This window comes from Leuresthes tenuis, unplaced genomic scaffold (genome assembly GCF_036924035.1).
Source record: "Leuresthes tenuis unplaced genomic scaffold, fLeuTen1.0.hap1 SCAF_13, whole genome shotgun sequence".
Classification (NCBI taxonomy): domain Eukaryota; kingdom Metazoa; phylum Chordata; class Actinopteri; order Atheriniformes; family Atherinopsidae; genus Leuresthes; species Leuresthes tenuis.
In genome coordinates this window covers 2,263,826-2,286,394 of record NW_027325367.1, presented here as the reverse complement: position 1 = coordinate 2,286,394, position 22,569 = coordinate 2,263,826, and the positions used below count along the sequence as shown (strand labels likewise).

General features: G+C 38.4%; 1 protein-coding gene across 1 annotated transcript in view; it reads right to left on the bottom strand.

Annotated features, from left to right (window-relative positions):
- The window catches only part of filip1b (filamin A interacting protein 1b), a 54,099-nt gene that overhangs the window by 13,239 nt on the left and 18,291 nt on the right, over positions 1 to 22,569 (bottom strand). Inside the window, exons 2-3 of the mRNA XM_072361819.1 lie at positions 10,191 to 10,449; positions 258 to 431 (exon numbers count right to left, since the gene is read on the bottom strand). Coding sequence (XP_072217920.1) covers positions 258 to 431; positions 10,191 to 10,442 — 426 coding nt within the window. The 5' untranslated portion in view covers positions 10,443 to 10,449. The remainder of the gene's footprint in view (positions 1 to 257; positions 432 to 10,190; positions 10,450 to 22,569) is intronic.

Here is a 22,569-nt window from a genome sequence, read left to right as displayed (position 1 = left end):
TGCCTCCAGATGTGAGATGATCGCTGCCGTTGCTTCTCTGTTGGCCTCATGCAGCTCAGTGTTCTCCTTCAACACAAACACAACACTGCAAGCACCCTCCAAACAGTATTCTGACCGAGCTGAGTGTCTTAAGTCTTCAGCTCAGTGGCAATAAGAGCCAGAATAAGCTCGGTCACCTTTAAATCTGACTGTACCTGCACACTGGGGAGGTTTCTATGGCTTATGACGAAGCCAGTCGCTGTTTATCCCTCACTGACCTCAGCCATGGGCTTCTCGTAAACGTCCTCAGTGCTGCTGCTACTCTGGACCAGCAGGGAATCCCTCTGCAGGGCCTGCAGGGGTTTGGTTGGGCCGGCCAAGCCATAGTAGGCCTCCAGAGACTCCGGCCTGGTTTTGTTTGTCTTCAGCAAGCCGATGACGTCCTCTCTGGCCTGAGGAGCAGAGCACAGACATGAACCTCTCAGTTATGGAACACTGCAGGCGGCACATTTGAATAGAAGCACTTTAATTTAAAAGCTTTATGAACAGAGTTCAGTTTTGTCCTTCGTTGCTGCTGCTTCAGCAGAAAAAGATGCAAAAACAGACACTTAATACTCATCTGAAATGGATATTTTTCAATTATTACCACATATTCATTCATTTAATTATTATTATTGCACAAACAACACTGTTGACAGGTTGGTGAACATGAAACCACAGACCAGTTTAATCTAAATCTTATATAACGATGGATTTAATCACATTATCAGCTAAATAACTAAATAATCAATGACACTGTTAAGTTCTCAAAGCTCCCCTCCTCACGATGCATTCAGTGCCCAACTGAATAAAAAGGTTTATCCTCTTGATGTCAGGTTTCACAGAGACTCTTAGAGTTTTTTGTACCTTGTCTTGTCACTTCCTGTTTTATTTTGAAATTACAACTCCTCTGGTTTCAGGTAACTTGCTCTTCCTCCCGTGTCATGCGTCTCATTGTCTTCCCTGATTCCCAAAGTGTTTCCACCTGTTCCCCTTGGTTCCTCAGGTGTATTTAGTCTGCATCTCGTTGCCAGTGTGTTGAATTGTCTTCCTCCAAAGTAACCAAAGCCTAAGTATCCAAAGCTCTTGTTTATTAATGATTTCCTCCTTGAGAGCGATTTTCTGTAGTAAGTTTTGCCATAGATTTAGTCAAGTTTTGTTTGTCCTTGTCTCTTTTCAGTAGTATCTCCGGTAGAGGAGTGTCTTTGTTTTATAATTATAACTTTCATAGCAACTCCATTAGAAGGAGTCTCTCTTTTTGTTTGTCACTTCCTGTTTTATTTTGAAATTACAACTCCTCTGGTTTCAGATAACTTGCCCTTCCTCCCGTGTCTCATTATCTTCCCTGATTCCCAAAGTGTTTCCACCTGTTCCCCTTGGTTCCTCAGGTGTATTTAGTCTGCATCTCGTTGCCAGTGTGTTGAATTGTCTTCCTCCAAAGTAACCAAAGCCTAAGTATCCAAAGATCTTATTTATTAATGATTTCCTCCTAGTTTTGCCATAGATTTAGCCAAGTGAAGTTTTCTTTGTCCTTGTCGTTTATTCAGTAGTATCTCCAGTAGAGGAGTGTCTTTGATTTATAATGATAACTTTCATAGCAACTCCATTAGAAGGAGTCTCTTTCTGTTTATTGATTTGTTAAATTTCTATAGATCCTCAGACGGTTCGGAGAGGGATAAGTTTATTTATAAGATTTATATAACCTTTTGTTTTGTCCTCCTAGCGTGGAGAGAGTTTTCTTTTGATAAGTTTTATAGCCTCACTCTTCTCCCCATAGATATCAAGGAGAGTGAGTTAGGAATTTATAATCTATTACTTTGCTCTACAAGTGACTATCATTATATAAATAAAATCTTATTGTTTTCACGGATCGTAATACTTGAATGTGAGGAGATTTTCAGATATCCGAGATGTTATCTCAACACTCAGAATAACATATTTGCAGCTTCTTCCAGTCCAGCGAGTCGGTTTCCATCATCCGTGACACAAACTCCTAAAGGCCGCTTCATCCAATTAGAATCCAATCAAATTTTATTCCCTTCATCAACACCAGCAGAAAAACTTCCCCATAAGATGAGCAGTCGGTTAATTTGCTTCCTCAGATGGTTGCATTCAGTGCTAAAGATTTCCTCTGATTCAACCTCTGCATCAATCTATCTTCTATTGTGCTGACAAGAGAGTTAAAATGTCTCCAAATGCTTAGAAGTTGTATTGAGGCCAAAAGGCTTCACAGGCTATGATTCGCAGAGGAAATTTCTGTCCATGAATCTCATTTAAAAGGAGCTAAAAATGCACAAACTGGTGCTGATTTAATTTCTAAAAGAAACAGCCGTCATTAGAGCAAATATTGAAAAGCAAGAGGAAGCTGCACTATTTTCAGCGGCGTATTAATCCACATTTGGTCCCCTAATGAGTATTTGTGGCAGTAAAATAAGCTGAAGTGTGTGTTCATCATAATGAAATAACATGTTGCTGCAGCAGTGAGGCTCACTGATGGCTTTTTAATAGATTTTGGACGGATCTACGGTGCAGCTGAGAAAGATATTTTAGGTTTTATTGCAGCAGTTGGTCTCAGTAGGAAACATTCAGTGACGATTTCGGGTCTATTCATGGGAGAACATGCAGTCAGGAGAAAAAGAAAGCTTTAAGCTTTTGTAAAGTCCTTTCCAGGTTTTAATAGAAGACAAATACAACCTGAGAGGAAGACACACATCAGTTTTCATCTAAATGAGACAAAGTAAAGTGATGGTTTCCTGTGGGACGTTATCAGTCTCTCTCATGGTTCTGGAGGAATCTCGGCCCTCTTCTCTCCAGCGCTGCTTCAGCTCATTGAGGTTTGCAGCATTGGTTTCTGCACAGCTCTCTTAAGGTCCCACCACAGCATCTCAGTCAGGCTGAGGTCTGGACTCTGACTGGACCATTGCAGCACCTTGATTCTTTTCTTTTTCACACATTCTGCTGTAGATCTGCTGCTGTGTTTGGGATCTTTGTCCTGTTGATGAGCCAGTTTCAGCCCAGCTTTAGCTGTGGGACAGATGGCCTCACATTTGACTCTAGAATACTTTGGTATCCAGAGGAGTTCATGGTGGACTCAATGACTGCAAGGTGCCCAGGTCCTGTGGCTGCAGAACCAGCCCAGATCATCAGCCCTCCACCACCGTGCTTGACAGCTGGTATGAGGTGTTTGTGCTGATATGCTGTGTTTGGTTTCCTCCAAACGTGCTGCTGTGCATTAGGACCAAACATCTCCACTTTGCTCTGGTCTGTCCAAAGGACATTGTTCCAGAAGTCTTGAGCTTTGTTCAGATGCAGCTTTGCAAACCTAAGCTGTGCTGCCATGTTCTTTTTAGAGAGAAGAGGCTTTCTCCTGCAGCCCTTCCAAACAAGCCATCCTTGTTCAGTCTTTTTCTAACTGTGCTGTCATGACCTTTAACCTTTAGCATGCTAACTGAGGCCTGTAGAGTCTGAGATGTATGACCTTTAACCTTTAACATGCTAACTGAGGCCTGGAGAGTCTGAGATGTAGCTCTGGGCTTTTTCACCTTGGGATGACCTTTAACCTTTAACATGCTAACTGAGGCCTGTAGAGTCTGAGATGTATGACCTTTAACCTTTAACATGCTAACTGAGGCCTGGAGAGTCTGAGATGTAGCTCTGGGCTTTTTCACCTTGGGGTGACCTTTAACCTTTAACATGCTAACTGAGGCCTGTAGAGTCTGAGATGTATGACCTTTAACCTTTAACATGCTAACTGAGGCCTGGAGAGTCTGAGATGTAGCTCTGGGCTTTTTCACCTTGGGGTGACCTTTGACCTTTAACATGCTAACAGAGGCCTGTAGAGTCTGAGATGTAGCTCTGGGCTTCTTCACCTTGGGGTGACCTTTGACCTTTAACATGCTAACTGAGGCCTGTGGAGTCTGAGATGTATGACCTTTAACATGCTAACTGAGGCCTGTGGAGTCTGAGATGTATGACCTTTAACCTTTAACATGCTGACTGAGGCCTGTAGAGTCTGAGATGTATGACCTTTAACATGCTAACTGAGGCCTGTGGAGTCTGAGATGTATGACCTTTAACCTTTAACATGCTAACTGAGGCCTGTGGAGTCTGAGATGTATGACCTTTAACCTTTAACATGCTGACTGAGGCCTGTGGAGTCTGAGATGTATGACCTTTAACCTTTAACATGCTAACTGAGGCCTGTAGAGTCTGAGATGTATGACCTTTAACCTTTAACATGCTAACTGAGGCCTGTAGAGTCTGAGATGTATGACCTTTAACCTTTAACATGCTAACTGAGGCCTGGAGAGTCTGAGATGTAGCTCTGGGCTTTTTGACCTTGGGATGACCTTTAACCTTTAACATGCTAACTGAGGCCTGTAGAGTCTGAGATGTATGACCTTTAACCTTTAACATGCTAACTGAGGCCTGGAGAGTCTGAGATGTAGCTCTGGGCTTTTTCACCTTGGGGTGACCTTTAACCTTTAACATGCTAACTGAGGCCTGTAGAGTCTGAGATGTATGACCTTTAACCTTTAACATGCTAACTGAGGCCTGGAGAGTCTGAGATGTAGCTCTGGGCTTTTTCACCTTGGGGTGACCTTTGACCTTTAACGTGCTAACTGAGGCCTGTAGAGTCTGAGATGTAGCTCTGGGCTTCTTCACCTTGGGGTGACCTTTGACCTTTAACATGCTAACTGAGGCCTGTAGAGTCTGAGATGTATGACCTTTAACCTTTAACATGCGAACTGAGGCCTGTAGAGTCTGAGATGTAGCTCTGGGCTTCTTCACCTTGGGGTGACCTTTAACCTTTAACATGCTAACTGAGGCCTGTAGAGTCTGAGATGTAGCTCTGGGCTTCTTCACCTTGGGGTGACCTTTAACCTTTAACATGCTAACTGAGGCCTGTAGAGTCTGAGATGTAGCTCTGGGCTTCTTCACCTTGGGGTGACCTTTGACCTTTAACATGCTAACTGAGGCCTGTAGAGTCTGAGATGTAGCTCTGGGCTTCTTCACCTTGGGGTGACCTTTAACCTTTAGCATGCTAACTGAGGCCTGTAGAGTCTGAGATGTATGACCTTTAACCTTTAACATGCTAACTGAGTCCTGTAGAGTCTGAGATGTATGACCTTTAACATGCTAACTGAGGCCTGTAGAGTCTGAGATGTATGACCTTTAACCTTTTAACATGCTAACTGAGGCCTGTAGAGTCTGAGATGTATGACCTTTAACCTTTAACATGCTAACTGAGGCCTGTAGAGTCTGAGATGTATGACCTTTAACCTTTAACATGCTAACTGAGACCTGTAGAGTCTGAGATGTATGACCTTTAACCTTTAACATGCTAACTGAGGCCTTTAGAGTCTGAGATGTATGACCTTTAACCTTTAACATGCTAACTGAGGCCTGTAGAGTCTGAGATGTATGACCTTTAACCTTTAACATGCTAACTGAGGCCTGTAGAGTCTGAGATGTAGCTCTGGGCTTTTTCACCTTGGGGTGACCTTTAACCTTTAGCATGCTAACTGAGGCCTGTGGAGTCTGAGATGTATGACCTTTAACCTTTAACATGCTAACTGAGGCCTGTAGAGTCTGAGATGTATGACCTTTAACCTTTAACATGCTAACTGAGGCCTGTAGAGTCTGAGATGTATGACCTTTAACCTTTAACTTGCTAACTGAGGCCTGTAGAGTCTGAGATGTATGACCTTTAACCTTTAACATGCTAACTGAGGCCTGTAGAGTCTGAGATGTATGACCTTTAACCTTTAACATGCTAACTGAGGCCTGTAGAGTCTGAGATGTATGACCTTTAACCTTTAACATGCTAACTGAGACCTGTAGAGTCTGAGATGTATGACCTTTAACCTTTAACATGCTAACTGAGGCCTGTAGAGTCTGAGATGTATGACCTTTAACCTTTAACATGCTAACTGAGGCCTGTAGAGTCTGAGATGTATGACCTTTAACCTTTAACATGCTAACTGAGGCCTGTAGAGTCTGAGATGTAGCTCTGGGCTTTTTCACCTTGGGGTGACCTTTAACCTTTAGCATGCTAACTGAGGCCTGTAGAGTCTGAGATGTATGACCTTTAACCTTTAACATGCTAACTGAGGCCTGTGGAGTCTGAGATGTATGACCTTTAACCTTTAACATGCTAACTGAGGCCTGTAGAGTCTGAGATGTATGACCTTTAACCTTTAACATGCTAACTGAGGCCTGTAGAGTCTGAGATGTATGACCTTTAACCTTTAACATGCTAACTGAGGCCTGTAGAGTCTGAGATGTAGCTCTGGGCTTCTTCACCTTGGGGTGAACTTGCTGGGACGTCCACTCCTGGGAAGATTGACAGCTGTCCTGAATGTTTTCCTCCAAAAAGTTTGAAAATGTGTCTCTAAACTGTCCTGAGGAGTGAATGTGGTTGTTTGGATTAAGCGGGTATAGAAGATGGATGTTTTTCAGTTGTTCGACATGGGATGAACCAGATGATCTTTTCTTTATATGCTATAAATGCTTCCTACATTCAAATTCTGAAGCACAGCTTCTGTCCTTTTGTTGAATTTTTCTCACAGAGAAACAAAGCAGAACAAAAGCAGCTCTTCCTGTTAGAATCGTGGCTCCTTGATGAGGATTTTCTGACTGATGGAAAATATTCAACACACCCAAACAGGATGGAAACAGAAGGTGAGGCAGCAGCGTCCCTCTGGAGAGAAGTTTATTAATGTCTTTCCATTAGAGAATCATTATCTGAGTGGAACCCAGCTGCAGCTGCTGGGCTGTTTCCACCCTAACAAAGGTTATTTTCAAACTGTAACCCTCCCATGCTGACAAACTTTGTGCTTTGCAGTTCAGCTTTAATTAGAAAAGAAGGTAATAATCCACCGAATCCAACAGGGTTTTTATTTCTTATCCCAATCCTCTAATTTTCCTGTTCATGCATGTTCGGAGAGGCCAGACTTGATTAATTCTTTGGATAACACTGAGATGGTCTAATGTTGAGATAAATATCAGCAAAGGTGCCAAATACTCTCCTTTGTTACTTTTGCCTCCTGATACAGGAGTCTCCTGCCCAAATAATCCCTCCTGAGAACTATTTAGTGGCATCAGTGAGTGTCGGTAACCAAGCTTTAAACAGGATTTACCACAGAATGAAACTGTCACGATCTATAGTGACATATAGTCTGCGTTTCCCTGTATGTTGTCTCTTTTTGAGTTCCTTTTATCTGTAGCTTTTTCCATAGTTTATTTATTGTAACGGTAAGTTTCACAGCCTTGTGTGTTCCTCTGTTTTTAAGGAGAGATTTTGTTCTAACCCAGGGGTCGGGAACCTTTTGGACTAAGAGAGCCATGAAAGCAAAAAATTTGGAAATTTATTTCAATGAGAGCCATATAATATATTTTAAAAGTGAATTCACGCTTTCTTTCTGCCGTCTCCTGCCGGGTATTTTGATGCAAAGGTAGCATGGCGCGTGTTTTTCGACCGTTTCATCGATGTAATTTTGTCTTTGCAAATTAGACACACCGCAGAATTTGGCGAATTCTTCAGTCCATTCGGCCTGAAATGTACGATACTCGTCATCTTTTTTTCTTTTCGCCATCTTCTTCGTCGAAGGGTTAGCTTTGAGCTAATGACCGAGCCGACTGATTCAAAAGGGCGCGTTGACCTGTTTTACGTAGTCCAGTATCATCCAATTAAAATAATGCTCCTGCAGCCCTGAACAGGACATGAAAAATCGATGGATGGATTAAAACAAGTGAGAATATTTAGTTTTATCTGCGAGCCAGATGCAGTCATCAAAAGAGCCATAGGTTCCCGACCCCTGATGTAGACCCACTGAGATCCAATTTGTCTGTGTTCTTCTTTTAGTGCCATTAAACAAGTTTTATAATTCATAATTTCTGTATTCGGCTCAATATTTGTGGCATTACTTTCAGCATTAGTTATTTGAGCTCTTATATTTACTGTAACTAATCCAAGTTCATTGGTTCATTTACATCCTTTACATTTCTCTTCTTCTGCCGCAGCACAAAGTTTGAAGAAATTCTGTCGCAGCTTTAAATGGTGACGAAAAACCCAACAGCTGAGCTTGGAAGAGGCCTCCCCGACCTGGGCCTGATACAGCAGAGCCAGATGCAATCATCAAAAGAGCCACACCTGGCTGGCGAGCCATAGGTTCCCGACCCCTGCTCTAACCTGTCATAGTTGCCCCCGTTAAAGGTGAGCTTCTTTAAGTTAAAGTTAAATTTTCATAGAGCCTCTGTTTTGTGCCTCATTAGGAGAGCGTGTTTTTGTTTTGTTATTCATAGCTTTTCTGTTTTGTGATGGTAAATTTTATGTCTCAGGACTGACAGACCCTCCGATCCACATTCATTTGTATCACCCAGACACGCTAATTGTTTTAAACTATTTACCTCTTAATTAACACTCAGACAAGATAATTGTTTTAACCTCCTGTTTCTTAATTATCATCAAGACTGCATCCTGCCCCCCTCTGGAGATGTTGTTACACATCTAAAGGTATAAATGCTCTGTATTCCTTTTGTTTGGATCTTTTCATACCATTACCAACGAAGAATAAAAAACTTAGCCGGCCGGCAGAAAAAGTCAGTTTCTCTATTTCATTGCTCATCAGACATATTAGGAAGGAAGCGATTGAAAACTTCCATAACACCTCCCAGCGTGGAGAGTTTTATGTTTTGTAAATTTCAGAGCTGCGCTCTTTCTCCACGATACGGAGGAGAGCGCTTAGGGGTTTTAAAGCTCGTTTCTTTTGCGCTGCCAGGAGATCGGCCTAAATTGCTCTGTGTGTGTCTATAATAAACCTTCTGAACCCAAGAGACCCTGCATCTGTGTCCTAAGTCCCTCGAGGTACCTGACAAAAACAGCTAAACACTGTAAAACGCTAAAGTATGGAACGTGGCATCTTATTCCTCCTGACTCGGTTCAGCTGATCCTATTTGAGGTGATTTTCCCTGCTTGTTCAAGCTCGTATCGCGACCTTCTGCAGGTAAAATCCACCTGGATGCATCACCCTGGCAACACTGAAGAAGATGGTGTGTTGTAATGTGAAGCCCTGTGAGGCACTGACTGAATGTTAAAGCCTGCTGCAGTTGCTCTTGACATATTGTTTGTATCGTTTTGTGATTTTTTTCACTGAGCTTTTTTTCTGTACTGGTTTGAATGCTGTGCCGCTGAAATGATTTCTGTTCGTAACTCTTCATTCTACAGCTGTTGTCGATGCATAATCATGTCAGCGGGAAGTTTGTTTGCATGTGGGAGCTGCCAGCTGAGATCTCCAGTGCCCGAGTAATCCAGAAGAGCTGAAGAGGAGGAACAAAACTGAACATTTAAACCATTTCTGACTGTCTTGGGAAATATGGCATCACTGGCAGGTAAAATGACCAAGTTGGAGCTGTGAAAAACAGCTCTCTGCTCAGCTTTAAGACTATCCGGGCAGACAGAGACTGCAGACAGAGCGCTAACAGTAAAGGAGGAGGATCACAGAGCTGGTTAACAACAGATGGTGGAATCCTGGACCTGGCTGCAGGAACAACTCTAACAGCTCTCTGCTCAGCTTTAAGACTATCCGGGCAGACAGAGACTGCAGACAGAGCGCTAACAGTAAAGGAGGAGGATCACAGAGCTGGTTAACAACAGATGGTGGAATCCTGGACCTGGCTGCAGGAACAGCTCTAACAGCTCTCTGCTCAGCTTTAAGACTATCCGGGCAGACAGAGACTGCAGACAGAGCGCTAACAGTAAAGGAGGAGGATCACAGAGCTGGTTAATCTGCATCTTATTTTAGCTCCAAACTTAAAAGAAGAAGCAGAGTTTGCTAAAAGGTGTAAATATTATTTGACGTCATGAATTTTCTCATTATTAATACGATGTAAAAGTAAAAAGTATCTGAAAACTCTAATGTGGGAAAACAAGCTGTTATTGCCATTAAAGCTAGCCTATAAGTAAGCTAAGCTAACCACACCTTTCGGCTTCACTTTTATCCTAATTTAATTTAGTTATTTATCCATAACAATAGTTCATACAGCAGATTAATATGAACAGAACTGAACTGGATTTAATTAAATTGAATTTTCCTAAATGTAACCAAGTAGTTTAAGTTCCTAAATGACTCAACCTGCAACCCCAGCTGTAGCTAAAGCAACATTTATACCTGAACTTCTCCTTCCATGACTCCCAGCAGGTGAATCAGGTCCTTCTTCGACAGATCTGGTGTATTCGCAGCTTTTTTAGGTTTCTTTGCTGTTCCAGACAGGCCCGTCTTCTCCTCATTTTCCTCTTTTTGAGCTTTTATCCTCCTTTTTGCCAGCTCCGGTGTCATCTCCTCCTCCTGCTTTATGAAGCCTTTCGTGGGCTGAATATGTCCCTCATCTGGACCCTCCACGGTGCAACTCCTGGATCGCATGTTTTATCTGCAAAGGGCAGCAGAATATTTGAATAAATCAAACTGTGAATCAAACTGCATGCAGATGTTTTCTGTAAGATTTCCTAATGTTTTCCTTCATTTCAGACATTAGTTTTAGTGTCGTATGAGCACATATTTGCATATCAGCAAGTGATTAGAGTGTCTAATCTGGTAAATCTGTAGTTAAAAACAGAGAAAGTGATGCACTGCAGTGAGATTTATTCACCAAAGTGTGTTGATTAAATGCAGCGGTGAACCGGAAAGTCTGGAGGTTTGATTTAGAAGAAGAAGAGTTGATGCAGACCTGCAGATATCTGGGAGTTTGTTCCACATTAATGATCCATAAAAACTGAAAGCAGCTTCTCCGTGATTGGTTCCATCTCCGAGTAAAGAAAGCAAACCTGTTCCTGAAGACCTGAAAGACCTGCAAATGTTCAAGTGATGCACAAATCAAGACTGAAGAAGCCTTTCGGATGAGATCTGGAAGGTCTTCAAGAACCAAGAAGAAGTCCAGTTGCCCTTATTCAAGCTTTCGGGATAATTATGACCTGGATGACTGAGAATCAGTCACAGGACACAGAAAAAGTATCACATCATAGGTAATAACTTCAGTCTCAAGGACCAAATATGATCTTTTAGGACATATCCTGGAAGTCTGGAGAAGCCCTTTGTCTGATTTGTCCGATTAAGGGGCGCTGAGATAAGAAATTGATCAGCTGCTGAATGTAAACGAGGCCAAAGTGTGTTGATTAAATGCAGCGGTGAACAGGAAAGTCTGGAGGTTTGATTTAGAAGAAGAAGAGTTGATGCAGACCTGCAGATATCTGGGAGTTTGTTCCACATTAATCATCCATAAAAACTGAAAGCAGCTTCTCTGTGATTGGTTCCATCTCCGAGTGAAGAAAGCAAACCTGTTCCTGAAGACCTGAGAGGTCAAGACAAATTATTCTTCTGCATGCAAATGTTCAAGTGATGCAGAAATCAAGACTGAAGAAGCCTTTCGGATGAGATCTGGAAGGTTTTCAAGAACCAAGAAGAAGTCCAGTTGCCCTTATTCAAGCTCTCAGGATAATTATGACCTGGATGACCTGGATAACTTCAGTCTCAAGGACCAAATATGATCTTTTAGGACATATCCTGGAAGTCTGGAGAAGCCCTTTGTCTGATTTGTCCGATTAGATAAGAAATTGATCAGCTGCTGAATGTAAACGAGGCCAAAGTTTGTTGATTCTGCAGGTCTGGATGAAAGTGGGTCGTGACTCAGACACGGAGAATCCTGGCAGGCAGCTGGTAGCAACCAGCATTGCAGCCGCTTGTATTAATAGTTGCATCAGGGGACATGCCAAGATCTCCCATATGAGACGTCTGCAGGCAACATTCAGGCCGGTCGCACAGAGAAGGAGATGTAGACAAAGCTGAGGCAGCCGCTGGATGCTCAGGCTTCAGATAACGAAGGGTTTCAGGGTGAGAATTCGTCCTCAGACACTGGAAGGTGTCTAAAGTGACACATTTCTGTCTAAAGGTGTCTGTTTGTTGTGGTTTCAGGTTACCACATCCCTGCCATTGATAAATTTAACATAATGAGTGATGAAATCAGGTGCTTTTGTGCAGGATACTGAACCCTGCATCGACCCCAATGCGATATTCAAGTGTTTTAAAGGCTGCAAAGACTGAGGAATGTGGGAAAAGATCTTTGAGGGAGGTGCAAAATAAATGCATCGGTGGTATGAGTTTTCACTGGAGAAGTATCTGTTATATATATTATATAAAACCAAAACTGAAGAGTTAAATAAGACGCTTTTCGGTGAGTTACTGAGCAGAAACGGCGAGCATTTTGTTTACAGGATGGGCTGTTTTGGCTCTGGTCGCCAACTGTTGCATGAAAGAGGTTTACAGGCATCAGATGAGCCCACTAACCACGTGCCAACAAGTGTTGGACCCGATAAGTCAACAGTTGGCATCCACAAGACTGACTCTGATTCATCGTTTCACTGAGAAGTGAAGAGCCGAGACAGTTGGAGCAGAGCTCCAGAGGCACAAACACCCCCCCCCACCCGTCTCTTTTTGAACAGAAATAGAACAAATGAAGAAAGGAAAACAAATCCGGACACGTTTCACCCGTGAAAACACCGGAGCAGAGCTTCCAGAGGGTCTGACACGCCAGAAAATGTTTGAAAAAGATTCAATTTACACCAAACAAAATGTGTACGATGCACCATTCCCAAATTGCTCTGGAAATGAGTGACTGTGCATTTAATTTCACTTGCATTGCATTTTTTTCATCATTTTTTGATAACGTGAGTCTAAAAATAGCTGCAGAAATGCATTTTTTCATCATTTTTTGATAACGTGAGTCTAAAAATAGCTGCAAAAATGCATTTTTTCATCATTTTTTGATAACGTGAGTCTGAAAATAGCTGCAGAAATGCATTTTTTTCATCATTTTTTGATAACGTGAGTCTAAAAATAGCTGCAGAAATGCATTTTTTAATCATTTTTTGATAACGTGAGTCTAAAAATAGCTGCAGAAATGCATTTTTTTATAATTTTTTGATAACCTAGTCTAAAAATAGCTGCAGAAATGCATTTTTTTCATCATTTTTTGATAACGTGAGTCTAAAAATAGCTGCAGAAATGCATTTTTTCATCATTTTTTCATAACATGAGTCTAAAAATAGCTGCAAAAATGCATTTTTTCATCATTTTTTGATAACGTGAGTCTGAAAATAGCTGCAGAAATGCATTTTTTTCATCATTTTTTGATAACGTGAGTCTAAAAATAGCTGCAGAAATGCATTTTTTAATCATTTTTTGATAACGTGAGTCTAAAAATAGCTGCAGAAATGCATTTTTTTATAATTTTTTGATAACCTAGTCTAAAAATAGCTGCAGAAATGCATTTTTTTCATCATTTTTTGATAACGTGAGTCTAAAAATAGCTGCAGAAATGCATTTTTTAATCATTTTTTGATAACGTGAGTCTAAAAATAGCTGCAGAAATGCATTTTTTTCATCATTTTTTGATAACGTGAGTCTAAAAATAGCTGCAGAAATGCATTTTTTAATCATTTTTTGATAACGTGAGTCTAAAAATAGCTGCAGAAATGCATTTTTTTATAATTTTTTGATAACGTGAGTCTAAAAATAGCTGCAGAAATGCATTTTTTCATAATTTTTTGATAACGTGAGTCTAAAAATAGCTGCAGAAATGCATTTTTTAATCATTTTTTGATAACATGAGTCTAAAAATAGCTGCAGAAATGCATTTTTTAATAATTTTTTGATAACGTGAGTCTAAAAATAGCTGCAGAAATGCATTTTTTGATAACGTGAGTCTAAAAATAGCTGCAGAAATGCATTTTTTCATCATTTTTTGATAACGTGAGTCTAAAAACAGCTGCAGAAATGCATTTTTTTATCATTTTTTGATAACGTGAGTCTAAAAATAGCTGCAGAAATGCATTTTTTTCATCATTTTTTGATAACGTGAGTCTAAAAATAGCTGCAGAAATGCATTTTTTCATAATTTTTTGATAACGTGAGTCTAAAAATAGCTGCAGAAATGCATTTTTTTAATAATTTTTTGATAACGTGAGTCTAAAAATAGCTGCAGAAATGCATTTTTTTCATCATTTTTTGATAACGTGAGTCTAAAAATAGCTGCAGAAATGCATTTTTCATCATTTTTTGATAACGTGAGTCTAAAAATAGCTGCAGAAATGCATTTTTTAATCATTTTTTGATAACATGAGTCTAAAAATAGCTGCAGAAATGCATTTTTTTTATAATTTTTTGATAACGTGAGTCTAAAAATAGCTGCAGAAATGCATTTTTTCATCATTTTTTGATAACGTGAGTCTAAAAATAGCTGCAGAAATGCATTTTTAAATCATTTTTTGATAACGTGTGTCTAAAAATAGCTGCAGAAATGCATTTTTTAATCGTTTTTTGATAACGTGAGTCTAAAAATAGCTGCAGAAATGCATTTTTTCATCATTTTTTGATAACGTGAGTCTAAAAATAGCTGCAGAAATGCATTTTTTTAATCATTTTTTGATAACGTGAGTCTAAAAATAGCTGCAGAAATGCATTTTTTCATCATTTTTTGATAACGTGAGTCTAAAAATAGCTGCAGAAATGCATTTTTTTTATAATTTTTTGATAACGTGAGTCTAAAAATAGCTGCAGAAATGCATTTTTTCATCATTTTTTGATAACGTGAGTCTAAAAATAGCTGCAGAAATGCATTTTTTTATAATTTTTTGATAACGTGAGTCTAAAAATAGCTGCAGAAATGCATTTTTTTCATCATTTTTTGATAACGTGAGTCTAAAAATAGCTGCAGAAATGCATTTTTTCATAATTTTTTGATAACGTGAGTCTAAAAACAGCTGCAGAAATGCATTTTTTTATTATTTTTTGATAACGTGAGTCTAAAAATAGCTGCAGAAATGCATTTTTTTCATCATTTTTTGATAACATGAGTCTAAAAATAGCTGCAGAAATGCATTTTTAAATCATTTTTTGATAACGTGAGTCTAAAAATAGCTGCAGAAATGCATTTTTTAATCATTTTTTGATAACGTGAGTCTAAAAATAGCTGCAGAAATGCATTTTTTAATCATTTTTTGATAACGTGAGTCTAAAAATAGCTGCAGAAATGCATTTTTTTCATCATTTTTTGATAACATGAGTCTAAAAATAGCTGCAGAAATGCATTTTTAAATAATTTTTTGATAACGTGAGTCTAAAAATAGCTGCAGAAATGCATTTTTTAATCATTTTTTGATAACGTGAGTCTAAAAATAGCTGCAGAAATGCATTTTTTCATCATTTTTTGATAACATGAGTCTAAAAATAGCTGCAGAAATGCATTTTTAAATCATTTTTTGATAACGTGAGTCTAAAAATAGCTGCAAAAATGCATTTTTTCATCATTTTTTGATAACGTGAGTCTAAAAATAGCTGCAGAAATGCATTTTTTAATAATTTTTTGATAACGTGAGTCTGAAAATAGCTGCAGAAATGCATTTTTTTAATAATTTTTTGATAACGTGAGTCTAAAAATAGCTGCAGAAATGCATTTTTAAATCATTTTTTGATAACATGAGTCTAAAAATAGCTGCAGAAATGCATTTTTTAATCATTTTTTGATAACATGAGTCTAAAAATAGCTGCAGAAATGCATTTTTTAATCATTTTTTGATAACATGAGTCTAAAAATAGCTGCAGAAATGCATAAAAAAAATGCACCAAAAAAAACTCTGCATCTTGTACAATTTCTGCCTGGCAACCGACCGATATCAAAGCTTTTCTCATAGTATAACTATAGAATGTTTCTAACCCTAATTTACCAGTGTGACGCTTGATGTTTGGACTTTAATTTAGCAGTTTTTGACCAACTTGCAGATCTCCGACTCACCTGAAACTCTGGGACCAACTACAAGTCTGACATGCATTTTATGGCCACATAAAGGGTTATTTCCAACAAAATGCAGGCAAGCATCACAGTGAAAGAGCCCTGCAGGATGCTCTGGCTCACGATATAAAACCAAAATCAGTATCTTTTCAGTGTACTGTTGATCTCGTCTTTGGTTTTCTCGGGGAGAGATATTTAAAGAGGCATGACGAGGCCAAACTGCTCTCTGATTTATGGATAAAACGTCAGGCAGCTGTGGCCTGTGGTCGAAATGTAAGACCGGCTGCGAGTAAGTGGTGACGGAGGTATGTTGGCTGCAGATGGTTCGCTCAGCTTGTCCCGTAATAAGAAGGTCATCAGAGGTTCGACCTGGTTCTGATCTTTGTGCTGCTTGTTTCAAGGCATTTCACTGCAGAAGAAGAACTTTTCTCATGTTTTGTGTCTTATTCAACCTTAAATATTTCTTTCCTTGTGCATTTTATTGAATTTTGCTTCCTTCTTGTTGTAGTTTAAACGTTCAGGTGTTGAATGTCCTTAAAGGACCACCTTAAAGTATCTTAAAGGTGTGGCTTCCCTGTTTAAATCTGATCTTTGCTGCATGTTTCAAGGCATTTCACTACAGAAGAAGAACTTTTCTCATGTTTTGTGTCTTATTCAACCTTAAATATTTCTTTCCTTGTGCATTTTATTGAATTTTGCTTCCTTCTCGTTGTAGTTTAAACGTTCAGGTGTTGAATGTCCTTAAAGGACCACCTTAAAGTATCTTAAAGGTGTGGCTTCCCTGTTTAAATCTGATCTTTGTGCTGCATGTTTCAAGGCATTTCACTGCAGAAGAAGAACTTTTCTCATGTTTTGTGTCTTATTCAAGCTTAAATATTTCTTTCCTTGTGCATTTTATTGAATTTTGCTTCCTTCTCGTTGTAGTTTAAACGTTCAGGTGTTGAATGTCCTTAAAGGACCACCTTAAAGTATCTTAAAGGTGTGGCTTCCCTGTTTAAATCTGATCTTTGTGCTGCTTGTTTCAAGGCATTTCACTGCAGAAGAAGAGCTTTTCTCATGTTTTGTGTCTTATTCAACCTTAAATATTTCTTTCCTTGTGCATTTTATTGAATTTTGCTTCCTTATTTTAGTTTAAATGTTCAGGTGTTGAATGTCCTTAAAGGACCACCTTAAAGTATCTTAAAGGTGTGGCTTCCCTGTTTAAATCTGATCTTTGTGCTGCTTGTTTCAAGGCATTTCACTGCAGAAGAAGAACTTTTCTCATGTTTTGTGTCTTATTCAACCTTAAATATTTCTTTCCTTGTGCATTTTATTGAATTTTGCTTCCTTATTTTAGTTTAAATGTTCAGGTGTTGAATGTCCTTAAAGGACCACCTTAAAGTATCTTAAAGGTGTGGCTTCCCTGTTTAAATCTGATCTTTGTGCTGCTTGTTTCAAGGCATTTCACTGCAGAAGAAGAACTTTTCTCATGTTTTGTGTCTTATTCAACCTTAAATATTTCTTTCCTTGTGCATTTTATTGAATTTTGCTTCCTTATTTTAGTTTAAATGTTCAGGTGTTGAATGTCCTTAAAGGACCACCTTAAAGTATCTTAAAGGTGTGGCTTCCCTGTTTAAATCTGATCTTTGTGCTGCGTGTTTCAAGGCATTTCACTGCAGAAGAAGAACTTTTCTCATGTTTTATGTCTTATTCAACCCTAAATATTTCTTTCCTTGTGCATTTTATTGAATTTTGCTTCCTTCTCGTTGTAGTTTAAACGTTCAGGTGTTGAATGTCCTTAAAGGACCACCTTAAAGTATCTTAAAGGTGTGGCTTCCCTGTTTAAATCTGATCTTTGCTGCATGTTTCAAGGCATTTCACTGCAGAAGAAGAACTTTTCTCATGTTTTGTGTCTTATTCAAGCTTAAATATTTCTTTCCTTGTGCATTTTATTGAATTTAGCTTCCTTCTCGTTGTAGTTTAAACGTTCAGGTGTTGAATGTCCTTAAAGGACCACCTTAAAGTATCTTAAAGGTGTGGCTTCCCTGTTTAAATCTGATCTTTGTGCTGCATGTTTCAAGGCATTTCACTGCAGAAGAAGAACTTTTCTCATGTTTTGTGTCTTATTCAACCTTAAATATTTCTTTCCTTGTGCATTTTATTGAATTTTGCTTCCTTATTTTAGTTTAAATGTTCAGGTGTTGAATGTCCTTAAAGGACCACCTTAAAGTATCTTAAAGGTGTGGCTTCCCTGTTTAAATCTGATCTTTGTGCTGCTTGTTTAAAGGCATTTCACTGCAGAAGAAGAACTTTTCTCATGTTTTGGTTCTTATTCAAGCTTAAATATTTCTTTCCTTGTGCATTTTATTGAATTTTGCTTCCTTCTCGTTGTAGTTTAAACGTTCAGGTGTTGAATGTCCTTAAAGGACCACCTTAAAGTATCTTAAAGGTGTGGCTTCCCTGTTTAAATCTGATCTTTGTGCTGCATGTTTCAAGGCATTTCACTGCAGAAGAAGAACTTTTCTCATGTTTTGTGTCTTATTCAAGCTTAAATATTTCTTTCCTTGTGCATTTTGTTGAATTTTGCTTCCTTCTCGTTGTAGTTTAAATGTTCAGGTGTTGAATGTCCTTAAAGGACCACCTTAAAGTATCTTAAAGGTGTGGCTTCCCTGTTTAAATCTGATCTTTGTGCTGCTTGTTTAAAGGCATTTCACTGCAGAAGAAGAACTTTTCTCATGTTTTTTGTCTTATTCAAGCTTAAATATTTCTTTCCTTGTGCATTTTATTGAATTTTGCTTCCTTCTCGTTGTAGTTTAAATGTTCAGCTGTTGAATGTCCTTAAAGGACCACCTTAAAGTATCTTAAAGGTGTGGCTTCCCTGTTTAAATCTGATCTTTGTGCTGCATGTTTCAAGGCATTTCACTGCAGAAGAAGAACTTTTCTCATGTTTTGTGTCTTATTCAACCTTAAATATTTCTTTCCTTGTGCATTTTGTTGAATTTTGCTTCCTTCTCGTTGTAGTTTAAACGTTCAGGTGTTGAATGTCCTTAAAGGACCACCTTAAAGTATCTTAAAGGTGTGGCTTCCCTGTTTAAATCTGATCTTTGTGCTGCATGTTTCAAGGCATTTCACTGCAGAAGAAGAACTTTTCTCATGTTTTGTGTCTTATTCAAGCTTAAATATTTCTTTCCTTGTGCATTTTATTGAGTTTTGCTTCCTGTCGTTGTAGTTTAAACGTTCAGGTGTTGAATGTCCTTAAAGGACCACCTTAAAGTATCTTAAAGGTGTGGCTTCCCTGTTTAAATCTTGGCTCTGGTTCTGATCTTTGTGCTGCTTGTTTCAAGGCATTTCACTGCAGAAGAAGAACTTTTCTCATGTTTTGTGTCTTATTCAAGCTTAAATATTTCTTTCCTTGTGCATTTTATTGAATTTAGCTTCCTTCTCGTTGTAGTTTAAACGTTCAGGTGTTGAATGTCCTTAAAGGACCACCTTAAAGTATCTTAAAGGTGTGGCTTCCCTGTTTAAATCTGATCTTTGCTGCGTGTTTCAAGGCATTTCACTGCAGAAGAAGAACTTTTCTCATGTTTTGTGTCTTATTCAACCTTAAATATTTCTTTCCTTGTGCATTTTATTGAATTTTGCTTCCTTATTTTAGTTTAAATGTTCAGGTGTTGAATGTCCTTAAAGGACCACCTTAAAGTATCTTAAAGGTGTGGCTTCCCTGTTTAAATCTGATCTTTGTGCTGCATGTTTAAAGGCATTTCACTGCAGAAGAAGAACTTTTCTCATGTTTTGTGTCTTATTCAAGCTTAAATATTTCTTTCCTTGTGCATTTTATTGAATTTTGCTTCCTTCTCGTTGTAGTTTAAACGTTCAGGTGTTGAATGTCCTTAAAGGACCACCTTAAAGTATCTTAAAGGTGTGGCTTCCCTGTTTAAATCTGATCTTTGTGCTGCATGTTTCAAGGCATTTCACTGCAGAAGAAGAACTTTTCTCATGTTTTGTGTCTTATTCAACCTTAAATATTTCTTTCCTTGTGCATTTTATTGAATTTTGCTTCCTTCTCGTTGTAGTTTAAACGTTCAGGTGTTGAATGTCCTTAAAGGACCACCTTAAAGTATCTTAAAGGTGTGGCTTCCCTGTTTAAATCTGATCTTTGCTGCATGTTTCAAGGCATTTCACTGCAGAAGAAGAACTTTTCTCATGTTTTGTGTCTTATTCAACCTTAAATATTTCTTTCCTTGTGCATTTTATTGAATTTTGCCTCCTTCTCGTTGTAGTTTAAACGTTCAGGTGTTGAATGTCCTTAAAGGACCACCTTAAAGTATCTTAAAGGTGTGGCTTCCCTGTTTAAATCTGATCTTTGTGCTGCTTGTTTCAAGGCATTTCACTGCAGAAGAAGAACTTTTCTCATGTTTTGTGTCTTATTCAACCTTAAATATTTCTTTCCTTGTGCATTTTATTGAATTTTGCTTCCTTATTTTAGTTTAAACGTTCAGGTGTTGAATGTCCTTAAAGGACCACCTTAAAGTATCTTAAAGGTGTGGCTTCCCTGTTTAAATCTGATCTTTGTGCTGCGTGTTTCAAGGCATTTCACTGCAGAAGAAGAGCTTTTCTCATGTTTTGTGTCTTATTCAACCTTAAATATTTCTTTCCTTGTGCATTTTATTGAATTTTGCTTCCTTCTCGTTGTAGTTTAAACGTTCAGGTGTTGAATGTCCTTAAAGGACCACCTTAAAGTATCTTAAAGGTGTGGCTTCCCTGTTTAAATCTGATCTTTGCTGCATGTTTCAAGGCATTTCACTGCAGAAGAAGAACTTTTCTCATGTTTTGTGTCTTATTCAAGCTTAAATATTTCTTTCCTTGTGCATTTTATTGAATTTTGCTTCCTTCTCGTTGTAGTTTAAATGTTCAGGTGTTGAATGTCCTTAAAGGACCACCTTAAAGTATCTTAAAGGTGTGGCTTCCCTGTTTAAATCTGATCTTTGTGCTGCATGTTTCAAGGCATTTCACTGCAGAAGAAGAACTTTTCTCATGTTTTGTGTCTTATTCAACCTTAAATATTTCTTTCCTTGTGCATTTTATTGAATTTTGCTTCCTTATTTTAGTTTAAATGTTCAGGTGTTGAATGTCCTTAAAGGACCACCTTAAAGTATCTTAAAGGTGTGGCTTCCCTGTTTAAATCTGATCTTTGCTGCATGTTTCAAGGCATTTCACTGCAGAAGAAGAACTTTTCTCATGTTTTGTGTCTTATTCAACCTTAAATATTTCTTTCCTTGTGCATTTTATTGAATTTTGCTTCCTGTCGTTGTAGTTTAAACGTTCAGGTGTTGAATGTCCTTAAAGGACCACCTTAAAGTATCTTAAAGGTGTGGCTTCCCTGTTTAAATCTGATCTTTGTGCTGCATGTTTAAAGGCATTTCACTGCAGAAGAAGAACTTTTCTCATGTTTTGTGTCTTATTCAACCCTAAATATTTCTTTCCTTGTGCATTTTATTGAATTTTGCTTCCTTCTCGTTGTAGTTTAAACGTTCAGGTGTTGAATGTCCTTAAAGGACCACCTTAAAGTATCTTAAAGGTGTGGCTTCCCTGTTTAAATCTGATCTTTGTGCTGCTTGTTTCAAGGCATTTCACTGCAGAAGAAGAACTTTTCTCATGTTTTGTGTCTTATTCAACCTTAAATATTTCTTTCCTTGTGCATTTTATTGAATTTTGCTTCCTTCTCGTTGTAGTTTAAATGTTCAGGTGTTGAATGTCCTTAAAGGACCACCTTAAAGTATCTTAAAGGTGTGGCTTCCCTGTTTAAATCTGATCTTTGTGCTGCTTGTTTCAAGGCATTTCACTGCAGAAGAAGAACTTTTCTCATGTTTTGTGTCTTATTCAAGCTTAAATATTTCTTTCCTTGTGCATTTTATTGAATTTTGCTTCCTTCTCGTTGTAGTTTAAACGTTCAGGTGTTGAATGTCCTTAAAGGACCACCTTAAAGTATCTTAAAGGTGTGGCTTCCCTGTTTAAATCTGATCTTTGTGCTGCTTGTTTCAAGGCATTTCACTGCAGAAGAAGAACTTTTCTCATGTTTTGTGTCTTATTCAAGCTTAAATATTTCTTTCCTTGTGCATTTTATTGAATTTTGCTTCCTTCTCGTTGTAGTTTAAATGTTCAGGTGTTGAATGTCCTTAAAGGACCACCTTAAAGTATCTTAAAGGTGTGGCTTCCCTGTTTAAATCTGATCTTTGCTGCATGTTTCAAGGCATTTCACTGCAGAAGAAGAACTTTTCTCATGTTTTGTGTCTTATTCAACCTTAAATATTTCTTTCCTTGTGCATTTTATTGAATTTTGCTTCCTTCTCGTTGTAGTTTAAATGTTCAGGTGTTGAATGTCCTTAAAGGACCACCTTAAAGTATCTTAAAGGTGTGGCTTCCCTGTTTAAATCTGATCTTTGCTGCATGTTTCAAGGCATTTCACTGCAGAAGAAGAACTTTTCTCATGTTTTGTGTCTTATTCAACCTTAAATATTTCTTTCCTTGTGCATTTTATTGAATTTTGCTTCCTTATTTTAGTTTAAATGTTCAGGTGTTGAATGTCCTTAAAGGACCACCTTAAAGTATCTTAAAGGTGTGGCTTCCCTGTTTAAATCTGATCTTTGTGCTGCATGTTTCAAGGCATTTCACTACAGAAGAAGAACTTTTCTCATGTTTTGTGTCTTATTCAACCTTAAATATTTCTTT